At 38.0% G+C, this 13,839-nt stretch overlaps 1 protein-coding gene across 2 annotated transcripts in view; it reads right to left on the bottom strand.

The window, feature by feature from the left end:
* Positions 1-578: 578 nt before the first annotated feature.
* The window catches only part of LOC125064566 (protein tiptop-like), a 254,714-nt gene continuing 241,453 nt past the window's right edge, over positions 579-13,839 (bottom strand). Inside the window, exons 3-4 of one of the 2 annotated variants that reach the window (XM_047671672.1) lie at positions 9,311-9,494; positions 579-4,954 (exon numbers count right to left, since the gene is read on the bottom strand). In XM_047671672.1, the coding sequence (XP_047527628.1) occupies positions 1,930-4,954; positions 9,311-9,494 (3,209 nt within the window). In that variant the 3' untranslated portion in view covers positions 579-1,929. Of the gene's footprint in view, positions 4,955-6,011; positions 6,252-9,310; positions 9,495-13,839 lie in introns of those variants that run through there. The other variant, XM_047671673.1, reaches the window with a different exon arrangement.

Raw genomic sequence — 13,839 nt, 5'->3', positions numbered from 1 at the left:
CAAAACTAAGAATTCGTCAATTTTAAATGAACTTTTTTTAAACTCTTGTATAAAACTATAAAGTCATCTATGTGTGTTGTTTCATTACCAACAAAACGTCGTGAAAGATAAAAATTTGTAGGTTTATTGTAACCAATCTAAGACCCTAACGGGTTCCGTACAGTCAAGCATCAATTAAATACTGTTTTCAATCAAATCAATGCCACTCATTCGTATTAAGAGGCTCTTTGTCATAACAAAGGAGCTAACAATAAAACATAATCAGATTTTAATTAATATGTAAACATTTTAAACAAGCAATCATGTTTATTAAAGTGTAATTTAATTTGTAATAAAAAATAATATTCTATTTTCAAATTCATTGATATGTTCAGTTAATAATATTATATTTTTTTTTATTTTATTTTATCAAAATCAACAAGGAAAGGTTTAAAATAGGAATTTAACTTTTTAATGTTTGTACATTTGAAACAAATACAGGATGTATAAAATAAAATACCTTTTATAGTATTTAACATATATATTTCTTTGAGCTTTTAATTGCATTTTGAAATACAACATAAAATATTAAATAAGATTATTAAATTTGGTAAAATCAATATTCAACACCATTTTTTCATTAAAGAATGAGCAAAAATCCCTCATCAGAGCTAGCGTATACATAATATTTGTCATAATGTTTCGTTATTATCGTTAAAATGATAGTTTACGATTTTTAAAATTTTCAGTTTCACATTTTCGAACTCTCGTCGCACTGCTGATGATTGCAATACCACGTGACCACTAAACGAATTCAAAGCAAATTAACTTCTATTAATTAACAGCGGTGCGTCGAGACTTCGAATCACATTGATATTTTGAAACTTACATTAAACAGTTTACAATATTTTTTTTATAATATATAAAAGAGTTTTCACTCACAAGTACCGTATATACATCATCGTATAACTGTTTTTAATGGAAGAAACCTCATTACAGCGTACTAAACGTATACGTATGTAGTCGTCCTTTTAAAGAAAAAAATGTATAATTATCACTTTTTTTTATTTAAAATACAATTGGTTGATTTGGACAACCGATTTATGCGCTGATACAATGGTATACACGTGTTCACAGAAGAGTCGCCTTAAAATACGTACTTAACACTAAATAATAAATAGCATTCTCGCGTGGAGAGCGTATCTAGAGCGAAATTTACACTAAGGAGATTGTAATATTGCATGCTATGACCGACTGCGTCGTATTTACACGAACCGAACTTATTGAGATTTGGTCTCCGAGATTACGGGCATCGGATCTCAACGCTTCACGTAACGAAAATAAGCTTCCAAAATATACATAAAATAAACTAAAATCGTTAACCCTAACTCTGATTTACATAAAATTTAAGTAACTCGAAAAATGATATTGCAACGAATTTTCATAAAAATACTGACAGAGCTGTGCCGACACGACCCCGCCTCGTCGTCGCCGCGGGACCGTCGAGCAACCGCGCGCGGCGAATGACAACATCACGAACGAATTTTATCATTTTGGATTATTAGCAAAAAATATACATTTACAAGAGATCGAATCGAACCTTTAAGACTTAATGTGACTTATATTTACAATTATCGAAATGGAATTACAACGTAGTGTGGAAGAAAAGCCGCGGCTACCGGGCCGCGCGACAGCCGTCCCTCTCCTAAAGGCAATATTTTGAAAATATTCTCTTATATCTAAACGAACGTAAGACGTTTGGCGTATACTTATGTCGCTAGTCGTAAATTACACTAACCGAACTATGCGGTGAACTCTAACGATTACCTAAATAATTAAATTGGCAAAGAGTTTTGAAATACTTAACGTCGCGTCGCGACCTAACCCTAGAAAGGTTCAACGTATCAGGATATGGTATCATCACAACTGATGGCCGGCCGACCCTTACGCCTACACGTACTTGCTGGATAGCTGCTTTGCCAGTTCCGTATATTTGAGAAATTTAGAGTGAGGACTTTCGTCGAACGATTGCGATGGACTACGCGGGTCTTGCGGTGAGGCCGCGTTAGAACCACCGCTCTTGTGAGCACCCGGAGAGCCTGCTGCCGGAGGAGCCTTGACTGGAACTGGATCAGGCAAAGCACCGTCTTTAACGAAATGCATCTTCGATAGATGATGCCGGTAGGCGCCCTTCGATATAAATGGCGTGTCGCATAGAGCGCATTTCATTATAGAGTCGGTCACTACTGCGTCATTGCAAGCCCAGCTGAAGGTTAAAATGCTGGGTGGCCCAGCGGGAGACGGAGCAGGTGCGGGAGCGCGAGAAGAATTCGTTTCAGTTTTATCGCATAATTTTTGCAAGGCCGCTAGGGGGTGGCTTCCACTGCGACGAGAGGAACTTGGTTCGTTAGATGAGCCCCCACCAGCGAGACTATCGAACATAGAAGAAAGTGCCCCTAAGCTAGAAGCTGGTTTTCTATCAGCGCCCGGAGTCGGCGCAGAACGATCGCTAGCCGGGCTACGAGGGCTAGCGGCAGGGCTCGGGCCCTCGCTTTCACGCTTAGGGACGGGCGGTTTAATGTCTTCTTCGGTCGCACTACTCGGTCTTGCTTGATCCTCGTCATCGTCTATCTCAGTCTTAACCCTAACCGGTTGGCTGCTCAAATCGACACCATTTTCGCGTTCCTCCTCATCGGCTATCTCTTTTTTTATCCTAACATCTGTAGGACGGTCCTCTGAGGCAGGAGTCTGAGAACCGCGCGTGTCGGGAGTTGTACGCGGGGTCATGTGATAAGAGTCTAGTTTCCTATCAGGAGTAAGAGATTCGACCCTACTTCCCCCCCTCTCAGACATGGAGCTAGATTCGCTTCCGCTACGTTCTCGGCGACCGTATCCCTGCTGATGATGATAATTTCTTAACATGCTCATGGTTTGCGCGTCCACGAGTGGCTTAGTGTAGTCTACGCTCTCGTCTATACCTAACCTTTTCAAAATACTAGAGCCAATTGGAGCATGCGAAGCTCCTCCTGGCATACCAGGTACCGAATGCCGCGAGCGAGTATCGAAACTTTTTTCTATCAACTGTTCTATGGCATTGAGAACGGATGGCGAAGAACTTTTATCATTGCTGGCATTATGGTCTTTGGAACTGGGAGAAGAATCGTTAATTGAAGAAGGGGAACGATGATGTGCAGATCCAGGCGAGGGAATTTCCTCATTGATACTTTTACGCCCATCGCGGCCAGTGGGCGTGATGTGGCCAGGGACATCGGGTGGAATGATGTTATTAGAAAGGAGGGCACTTTTTAGAAAATTCCTTTGGCTATTAGACATGGGCGCGCCTATGCATTGACGAATATGTTCTACGAAAACCGCGGTCTCTATTTTATCACCGCATTTTTCACACGTAATTCGGCTACCAGCACCGAAATCCCTAATCGGCTTTCCCATAGGAACGCCGTTACCTTCCCCGTTTTTAAATTCGTGCTGCGCCCTTTCAAGTTCAAGTAGTTTTCTAACCGGTAACGACTTCTTTCTTTTCTCTCGCGTTTGACGTCTCCTACCACCGCTCTCAGTAATGGAACGCATAATATGTTCTTTATAATGTGAATTCTTAACCATATGATTACTCAATTCTTTTAAGGAACTAAACGCTTGGTCACAAACCTTACAAGTTAACACAGCGCTAACATGACTACTAGTGCCCGTCGTGGGCGGGACAGCATTATTAGTACCGGGCGTGCTTGAATTAGAACCCTTTGCTTCATCTGATGATTTCCACGATATTATTTGCTCTTGAGATATTATATTAGTGTAATGCTGAGTGCGTTGCATGTGACTGGTCATCTCAGCCAGCGAACGGAAGCTTTCAGCGCACCACATACATTTCAATATTTGTCTAGTTTGTTCCGCCCCTTTGCCTAACCAGACGTCTTGACCGCGGACCAGTTTTCTAGGTATGGGCATATTTTCTTTAATTAACATGTTGAGATCGTTATGATTCGGTTTAGACGATCCACTCGAAGAAGAAGAATTGTGGGATGGTGTAGAAGGTGAGCTCGATGGAGGTTGTAGCGAGGCAGGTAATGGTGCACCACTTGATGGGGGCACAGAGACGCTAACGCCACAATGCTTTGCTTCTTTCATATGAACAGTCAGATCTGCCAACGAGTTAAAGCTCTTCTTGCACCAAACGCATTTCAGAACATCTTTAGTCTGGTCAGCTCCCTTGTTCAACCAGTGAGATTGCCAAGCGGAGTGGCGGGCTGCAGCATTTGGTGTGAGCCCTGCACTTAAAGCTGCACTTTGAACTGATCTAAACAGCTCCTCGCCGCCTAGTCTACTCAATTCGCTCATTTTTTCGAGTGCTTTGGTTGCATCATTAGGCGTTGGTGTACCATGTTTTAATTTTCCATTCCAATCGGATGGCACACCGCCCTTAGGCGATAAGCTGGCAGCGGCCACAGCGGCTGCAAAATATGGCAGATGAGGGGCTACCGGTGTCGTCCATGGAGTACTGATTGGTTTAAAATCAGACGACCGTGAGCTCTTTCTAGTCGGAACTGGTGACGGAGAATCTTCCGGTCCTCTCTTTCTCGTGCCTACTGATAGATCCAATGGACCATTCTCATTCTTACTAAGATTGACTGCGTCATCGACGTCCTCTTCATCAATAGGAGATTCACTTCGCTTCGTGCTAAAATCAAGAACAGCGTCGGATCGCTCAGCGTCCGTCATGTCTTCTTGGCACGACATGAGTAATCGCTGTTGGGCAGCCGCAGCAGCGGCGCCTAGGTAAGCGGCAACTGCGGCGGAATGGGGCGGCAACAGCGCAGCGGGTAGGGCGGCCGGCAGAGCTGCCGACAGCGCGGCCGGTAGCGGGAGGCTCGGCGCGCTCCGACCCGAGTACACCGAGTCGTTGGAGGGACATCGCGGCGCGCCCGACGACTCCCGCGATAAACATCTAGGACTCTCCCTGCGGACAATGACATAGAACCGTTAAAATTATTTATAACCATATAAATATTTCCCTCTGAATTTGCATAAACTAGTTTACGACATTTTAATATTTATAAGGACTATATACTACATAGACGTCCTTATATAATTTTGTCACATTGAATATTAATGATAAGATTAGCAGCTTTTTATTGTGAATAGAAGTTCGTTCAAATTTAATAAAATATTTAAAAATGTAAATAGCTGCCGTATATATCGCTTTAACAGCTCGTCGTTTGTTTTTAATATTAAAAAATATACGATTAATTCAAGAATGAGGAGAAAAAATAAAATGAATGATTCCGATATAAGCACACGAGTTTTTAGCGTAAATCATTTATTCATTGGTATAAAAAAGAAACTGGTTTAATGACCGACAAAAAATAACATCGTTAATGAAACTAAATTCGACATCATTTAAATAAAAAAGAATTCCTAAATAAATCAGTATCAACACCTAATAAACTGACTTACAAATAAGAATACAAATTCACAATAGAAATAAAATATACATAAACGAAAATCACATTTCAACGAGCCTATAAAAGTATTCAATAAAACGTTAAAAGTCATTGTTAAAATTTTGTAAACATTCTTACATTATAATTCATAAAATAAACAGTAAAAAAATTTATTAAAATTATAATAGATTTCACGCTGTAAAATTGCATATGAAATCGTCGAATATAATTTATTCCATTCCATAGGAGTTGGTTTAAAACAAAATCCAGAAAAAAATATTAAAACATTTTCTGATTACATTCACACAGACGACAACTTTGAAAATATATTCTTTTGTTTTAATAATAAACGAAAGGTGAAGATTACAAATGCTATGACTAAGTTTGCAGACACGAAAATACAAAAACAACCACTAACAAAAGTTAAAGATAAACGAAAAACACCTAATTCAATTAAAACCCTTTATAAACAAGGAATATTCGATATATCAATGTATGTCAATGAAAGACAGTATTATTTAACATAATACATTTTTCTAAAACAATGAAAACACTTGTATAAAGAAATCCTACCTCACGTGGTCGGCTTCGACGATCATTTTGGACGAAATTTTTTCAGATTATTCCGAACGGTTGATGTCAAAACGTTCTTGGATCCATCAAACAAACAACACTTTATATTCAAAGACACTTTTTTTATAAAAGAATGAACTTCCCAGTAGAGTTAGAAATGTAAACACGTCGCGAAAGACGCGCCGCGTAGCCGGCGGTCGAGAGGGAAGTGCGCGGTGCCTGCGGCGGCAGCGGCGGTCCCGCGTGGAATGAGACGCCGCGTGATTTACGACCCGCCTGCAGCGCCCTCTCCCCGCACGCCCCTCACTAGAGCGAGACAGCTGCTCAACGAACCGACGAATCGATGAGAAGAACAGAGACAGGTATCTAGACAGCGCTTTGAGGGGTGGTGCGCTGCGTAATGCAAGCGTGCGTGCTATGCGCGAGGTGGACATGCAATGACGGGCGATCGTTTCGATGACAGCTCTCGACAACGTCGAGCTACTCCGCATAGCTGAGTCACTCGTGACACCAATGAAAACTAGACGATACAGGATGACCAATCGGCACATTATGTCTTATAAAACGTATTATCAACATAATATGAAAATGAAATGTTTGTGATACGAGAAACCTTTATGGAAGTTTTCGGCTTAGTGAAGATTACCCACCCGAGTATGAGGTTACTGACAAGAAAATCTCCTGTAACAAAATGTCAGCACGAGCCTTTTTAACGAGGCCAGGATGGACATGGGACGATGGATTTACACGTATCACGAACAGATTTCCTGTTTGGAGAAAGAAATGTTATACCTTTTTACCTTAAAATAATAATTTACTAGGAACATATTTCACATTGAGAAAATAATTCTAATGATATTATGGAATGCTTTGATTAATTATTGATATTAATAATCGAAATAGATTCTTATAAGATTAAATAACAAAATCAAAATCGTTATTTATTTGATAACAAAATCTATTGCCAAAAAAATAACTGTATGCCATAAATAACATTGAAGAGCAATAATTTGTTGAAGATGACAAAGGAACACAAATAAGAGCCACAAGGAGCTATCATATGTTAACCTAATAAAATTTACATTCAACCTCTTTGCTTCCTTTAAGACAAACTTTTTTTTTTAAATTACTGGATCTAACAGAATCGCCAGCTGTATATCGCTTCCTATAATCATTAGTCGACTGCTGGTCAATCAATCACTAGTATTTATGTGACGTGTATTGTATTCTCCTTCCCTCACTCACGCACGCCATCGGAAATACGACTTAGCCACCTTGGTCGCAGATTAAAAATATCATCAACAATTTTACCGAAACATACCCAAAATTCAATTCAGAAACTCAGGAATAAATGCCGTCTGTGGCATCATTTGGGGTAGTTTGACATAAGGTAAGAAATTTTTAGTTTCGCATCGTGCGGGCATAGGGGACACCTGACACTGTTTGAATAATTTCGCAGTTACGTGAATTTTAAAACCGGCACAGATGTCTTTGAGGCAATAAAATTGCAATATGTTAATATATTGGGTACTGTTTTGTATATTATTTACCTCGACACTTTATAATTTTATTTATTTCACGAACAAATTCCTGTTACAATTCGAATACGTTGATAAGTAACCATACGTAACCGCAATTAATATTTTAAAATCAAAAGGATAAAGTCTACTAAAGCAGAGGACATCTCTTGTACGACTTAGCGTCTGGATGTATGGATCACAGATGCCTTGTAATATTAGTTCTTCGTCCATGACCAGACAGAGATATTAGAAATATGAAACTCCAAAATCTAAACAATAGACCCTCAGGATGGATGCTTCAGAGCTCTGTAGAGAATGTTTATGATTGATGATGTCTCTTCACTGCAGCTAATTGACAGTGATGGAACAGGCAACGTTGATACAGAACCAATATATAATTTGCTGCTAAGAAAACATGGCATTAAATATAATTTAACATATCTCAATAACATTAAGATTTAAAATCCTTTGACTGATCATTATTCGTGTTTTAATATAAATGCAGTAAGTGCTACCTGCCTTGTGAAGTCCAATTTTTAATTGTTCGAATATACTAATTAAGTTGTTAAAAAATTAAATCGCTGACAAATCTTTTAATTAATACGCCGTAAAAAGTTGAATAGTAAAGATTAAATCGGTATTACTATAGTTTTCTATAATACAAAGTTAATAAGCAATACGCAAAATTTAAAGGAATATTTTCGTTTCAATAATATTTAAAGCAAAAAAAAAAGTAAATTGACGTATCAGTACCAACTAACTACAAAAGTACAATTACTATTATTTCATCCTAATCTTGGTTCATACTTAATTATATAATTATTTTCTTATAGGCAATACGAACTCACAACGGTACTTTGTTTAAGCAATAGTGTGTTTAATAAAAATAAATCCGCAAAAACAGCTACCTTTAATGCAAGATTATTAATCATGTTCTTTAAAAAACTTGGCGTATTATCTACAACGATAATTATCTAGATAGTGTGATCCATCGTAGCAGTGTAACCACGACGGAGACTATAAAACAGATATTGATGGAGTGTCAAATGAAAAATTCTTGATCATTTTTAGTGTCACTACCTACTAACTGTCAGTATCGCGCATCCATTCATTTCTCCGTTCCGACCAATATGTTTTGATATATCATTCGACTTAAAGCAGCCTCTAGGACATTGACATAAGAGTTATCGTCGACGTCATTCTGATTGGTCGAATCAAGAACGTGGACAGCAGTCGACAACTGATCATCGAAAACAATGGGATCGTTAAAGTGGACACAGCGGATTGAAGCCGAGACCACCGTCAAGTAGACAATGAGCTCGCGTCAGAAGTGTTATGAATGCATTGTACGAGATAGCATTCAGTTGGATCGCTGATATTTCCAGCATATAATCATACAAATTTAAATTTTATAATTCATAATGTTTCTAGGTAAAATTTGGTGATATAACTAAAATAATATAATAATATCTATTAAAAGTAATTAAATAAATCAATAAAATATTTTTATTAAATTAAATAAGACAAAGTAAAAATAAGACAGTCATAACATTAACTTTGTCAAATTCTGAAAGTTGACATTGAGCAGCTAAGTCGTAGCAAGAATAATTACAAGTCTAACGACTGTTCCCTAGACGCAGACCTAAACCAAATTTAAATTCTAGAAATAAGATAATTTTATTATAGATTTATTTTATTTCAGGTCATTTAGAATTCACATTTGAGCAGACCTTGAACTCGGTGACCTGATGATTAAAGATATCGTAAGCATAATATTACCTTTCTGCATGAGGGTCCTGTATGAGGGTGGCTGGTATGCTGTGCTCGATGTCCCGCTCGTCGGGCGCGGGGGAGGCGCGGGACGCGGGGGACGCAGAGCGCGATTCGCCTTCGCCCCCGCCCCGCGCCCCCCTCTCACGCTCGCCGCGTTCCTTCACACCGCTTTCTGGGCTTGTGGCTTCTTCTGTGGACAAGGAAAAGTTGTTGTTAGATTCATTGTATTCTAAAGTGTGCGAAATAAAAGATTCCTGATGGTCACCATACATATTAACCATTCCTTACACAACATAATATATAAGTACCACAATTATGGCTATTCATATGACGATATTCGACATTTGACTAAATCTTATATGACTACTAAAATTAACGTCGATAACAGACTTGCATCTTTATTCCAAATATCGCAGTTTTAACGCTGACGCCTCAGCTTACTTTCTTAACTTAGGCAATGTTGTTGAAACCGAAAATTATGAAGTTTTGAGAATAATCCTCCAGCGTCGTCACACACAATATTTATTGTAATGGAAAAACACTTAAGAGATATAATAAAGTGTCATTACGATGTTACTATGATAAAAATAGGAAAAATACATTAAAACGGGGCTATCGTGAAGGCATTGCGCAAACAACGTGTGATTAATGATTGATTGTTGTGTTAGTCATCGACCCGGCGGATCAATTATTCAAAGTTCGTTATCAGCTGACATAATTTCGATAAATCGATAACGACCATGTTTCCACACCAGCACTTATCACCGATAGACAGCAATTAAAGAATACAAAATCCATTCGTTGTCATTCAAATCGTAATAAGGTTATAGCAATAAATTTCGCAAACAATACTTTATTTGAATTTGCCCCATTGTAATACGAGAATAAACATTTCGATGAGTGAAGATAAAGTTGATTCGATGCTTAATTTTTTAAAACACCTAATGAGAAGCCTTCAATCTCATATCAAATTTCTAATCCCCAAAGAACCGTCGGCCCGACCAAAATCCGCGAGCTGTAAAACCAAAACAAAAGAATCGAGACCGACTTTCGCTCCGATTATGAAGTTATCATCCAAAAACGGCCGAAAAAACATCGTTTTGAAACCGGAGAGCGTTCGAAAACGCAGCGCCACGGTGGCCCGTTGGCTCCGCTTATTTCACTGCCCAATGGATCGTGAACCGCGTTTCTGCACGTTAATTGATTAAAACGCACCGTGTCAATCCGCTACGGACAGCAAAGATGCATCGAATGAAACGCCCCGGGCGTTCTGCACTACCACAAACGACTGAATCCGTTCGATTCCGATCAAAGGAAGCAAGCGCATCCGTTGCTGATGTCTGGCGCTGACCGCTTTCGAAAGTCAAATTTAAATGACGCATGGCGTTATCGTGACGCTTTTGAATTATTACCTGCACTAAGCCAGCGCCGGTGTGCAGCAGTCATCTGTCCGACTCCAGCGAAATCGCTTCGAGCCATCGGCCAAAGTGGCGCGTGTAATGCTGATGTACTTAATCAGATGAATGTCTGCGCCCAATATGGAAATAGTCATCACAATAGAAGCGCGTTCAAAGAACGGTGAGTAGACGATTTTAAGGAAACAATAGATTAATTTCACCAGAATTCATCGTGAAATCGATATAATATTCGATCGTCGATTATAAATTAACGATTGGCGATACGGATGACATAGTTATCGAAACGCACTGGGTCGCAATAAAACTTATAAATTTCGATTGTATCGTAGTAACGTAAATAGGTCTATCGATAAAACGGTACCTTTCACTCAAGTGTGAACCTTATCACGATGTTTTTATTTGTTACTATTGATTGATATCGGAAGATTATTACTGGAATATGATTTTTTTAAGTTGAGCGTTGATCGCGTTCTAAGTTATCAGCTATTTTTATAATCGCTCAAACGCAGTTAGCATCGTGTTTATCTAATGATCAATCATTGGCAGATGGTAGCTAATCCTGAAACGTATCTGAGTCGATAACGCGTGTCGGTTTTGCAACAGTAACCAGGTTATTTACATTGAACTTCAAGTGAATTAACGAACGTATATAATATCATAACGAAGCACATTTTGCTCCAGCTGTCTACTTATTTAGGTGACGGCTAAGAATCGAAAATTTACATCATAGAAAATCTTGTCAAAGGCTCGAACGATCTTGTGAAAATCTACCCTGGAAAAGTTCAAACACAATAAACCAATCAGCAACCGGTTATAGTTGGATTAAACTCTATGATCTTTTTCCTTAAGAGAAGCCTTTGTTCATTAATTTTACGGGACATTAGCAGCCTGTAAATTTTCCCACTGCTGGGCTAAAGGCCTCCTCTCCCTTTGAGGAGAAGGTTTGGAGCATATTCCACCACGCTGCTCCAATGCGGGTTGGCGGAATACACATGTGGCAGAATTTCGTTGAAATTAGACACATGCAGGTTTCCTCACGATGTTTTCCTTCACCGCCGAGCACGAGATGAATTATAAACACACATTAAGCACATGAAAATTCAGTGGTGCCTGCCTGGGCTTGAACCCGAAATCATCGGTTAAGATGCACGCGTTCTAACCATTGGGCCATCTCGGCTCATTTTACGGGACATTCATTATTTTTATGTAAGATGGAAAAATACCAAAAATAATGATTTTAAAATCAATTATAGGACATTTTTCGTATTTATCATTCTTTGGTTATGCATATAAATGTATATTAAGTAATAATTATTATATTAACATATTTGTAGCGCTATAATTTCAAAATATGTACATATAATATTTTCCGAATCGGTAATATCGATATTATTTTCGTATCGTTTGTTCGTGTAACTATTAAAAAAAAAACTTTGTAAAAGGAACTTTATCAACACATATAAGACCTAGATCCTATTTACAACTGTGAATGAAAGCAGTCAAAACAAATGCAATGCATAAAATATGTTACGTGCATTGTGCCTCTCCACTGGCTCACCGAATCTACACCGCAATCCATCGTCATTCCAATACTAAGTCATTGTATCACTGCAAGGGACACAACATCTTAATTTCAAAAGTTAAAGCATTAACGATGTCAGAGATAGTTAATATTTCTTTAAGGCCCTATGTTAATAGCAGTGGTAACTTACCATCAAGTGGTCCATTTGGCAGACTGTCATATGACTACCTATCTTAATTTTAAAAAAATGGTGTAACCAGTACACTCTAGGACACCATATACTATTAATCTCATTCTAACGTTTTTGGGATAATAAGAATTCTCAAATCCAGCGTTCGAGTCAACCACGTGAAGTGTATTGCGAGTCATTGTTATATAAATTTATTTATAATATTTCCCGTTAATCAATTCCAGAATCCAAGTCTCAATCACAATTGACACGTAATTTCCTAGACTTGAACGTCTGGCTGTACAAAGAACCTTCGTTGGTCTGTATGAACGCAATCGCCTACAGCACTTAAAATTATCGATTTTATAACGTATAAGCATTATTAAAATTAAAATTAATTAAACTATTTCGTATATTTTTTTTAATTATAGCAATACCCTACTTTAAGGTATTAAAAATATTCCTATATCCCCCAATTAAGCCTAAAGCTTGTGCTAGGTGTAAAGACGACATTAGCCCATGGGGACAGGATCGAACCTGCGCTTAAAGTCGGTCTACATAACCACACATTTAAGTGAACTAACACAATATTTGTTTACGCGGCGCTATGTGCAAGTCCGTCTCTGTATCTGTAAATTTATATCATTATCTATCTATTTAATTTCATGACATATAAAAGATTAATTCGAATAGAAACAATTTTGGTATTAAAATGACTGTATTTTATTAAATTAATAGCAGATTAAAATGATAAAAACGTCACTGTGACATCGCTGAATTACTTCGCGTATAACTCTAATTTATTATCGAATTAACAATTAAATAAGATAAGTGTACAATACATCCATCAAATGAATAAGCATAAATATCTATTTTTTTTTAATATTAATTATCGTAATATAATCAAATATATAATGACCGCCTGTTCCGAAAGACCTTGTATACAAAGATTATATCTAGTCTACCTTTTTCAATATCTAGTATTTATAAGCGACTAAATAAAAAAGTCCATAACATTTGTGTGTGCGTGATTTGTATTTATGAAGAACCTTTCCAAAAAATATTTAACTCACACACATAGAACTGGTATTTTGTGTATGTGTGTTTGGATGAATCTTTTAAAGTTTTATTTCTTAGTATAGCTAAGCTCGCTAGAATGCTACATATTGCTCGCTAAGTCTAGCTTTATAATCGCTATCGCATTCGCTATCACGGTAATTGACCGGGGTAAGGGATCGTAAAATGTCTGATGCGTTGTCCGCGGCGCCTGCGCAGATAAGCAATAAACAGTGGAAGCCAAGATAGGTCAGGTTGGAGTTATAGACGTGAGTAAGAAGGCTTTAGTTATCTTAACGTAAAAGCCTACTGTACATAGATTATGTTTATTTTTTTATTTTTAATCTCTTTGAACGTTAGTTACAATCTC

The sequence above is a fragment of the Vanessa atalanta genome, chromosome 6 (genome assembly GCF_905147765.1).
Source record: "Vanessa atalanta chromosome 6, ilVanAtal1.2, whole genome shotgun sequence".
NCBI classification, from domain to species: Eukaryota; Metazoa; Arthropoda; class Insecta; order Lepidoptera; family Nymphalidae; genus Vanessa; species Vanessa atalanta.
The sequence above is the reverse complement of the archived record's forward strand: the minus strand, read 5'-3'. Positions and strand labels throughout refer to the sequence as shown.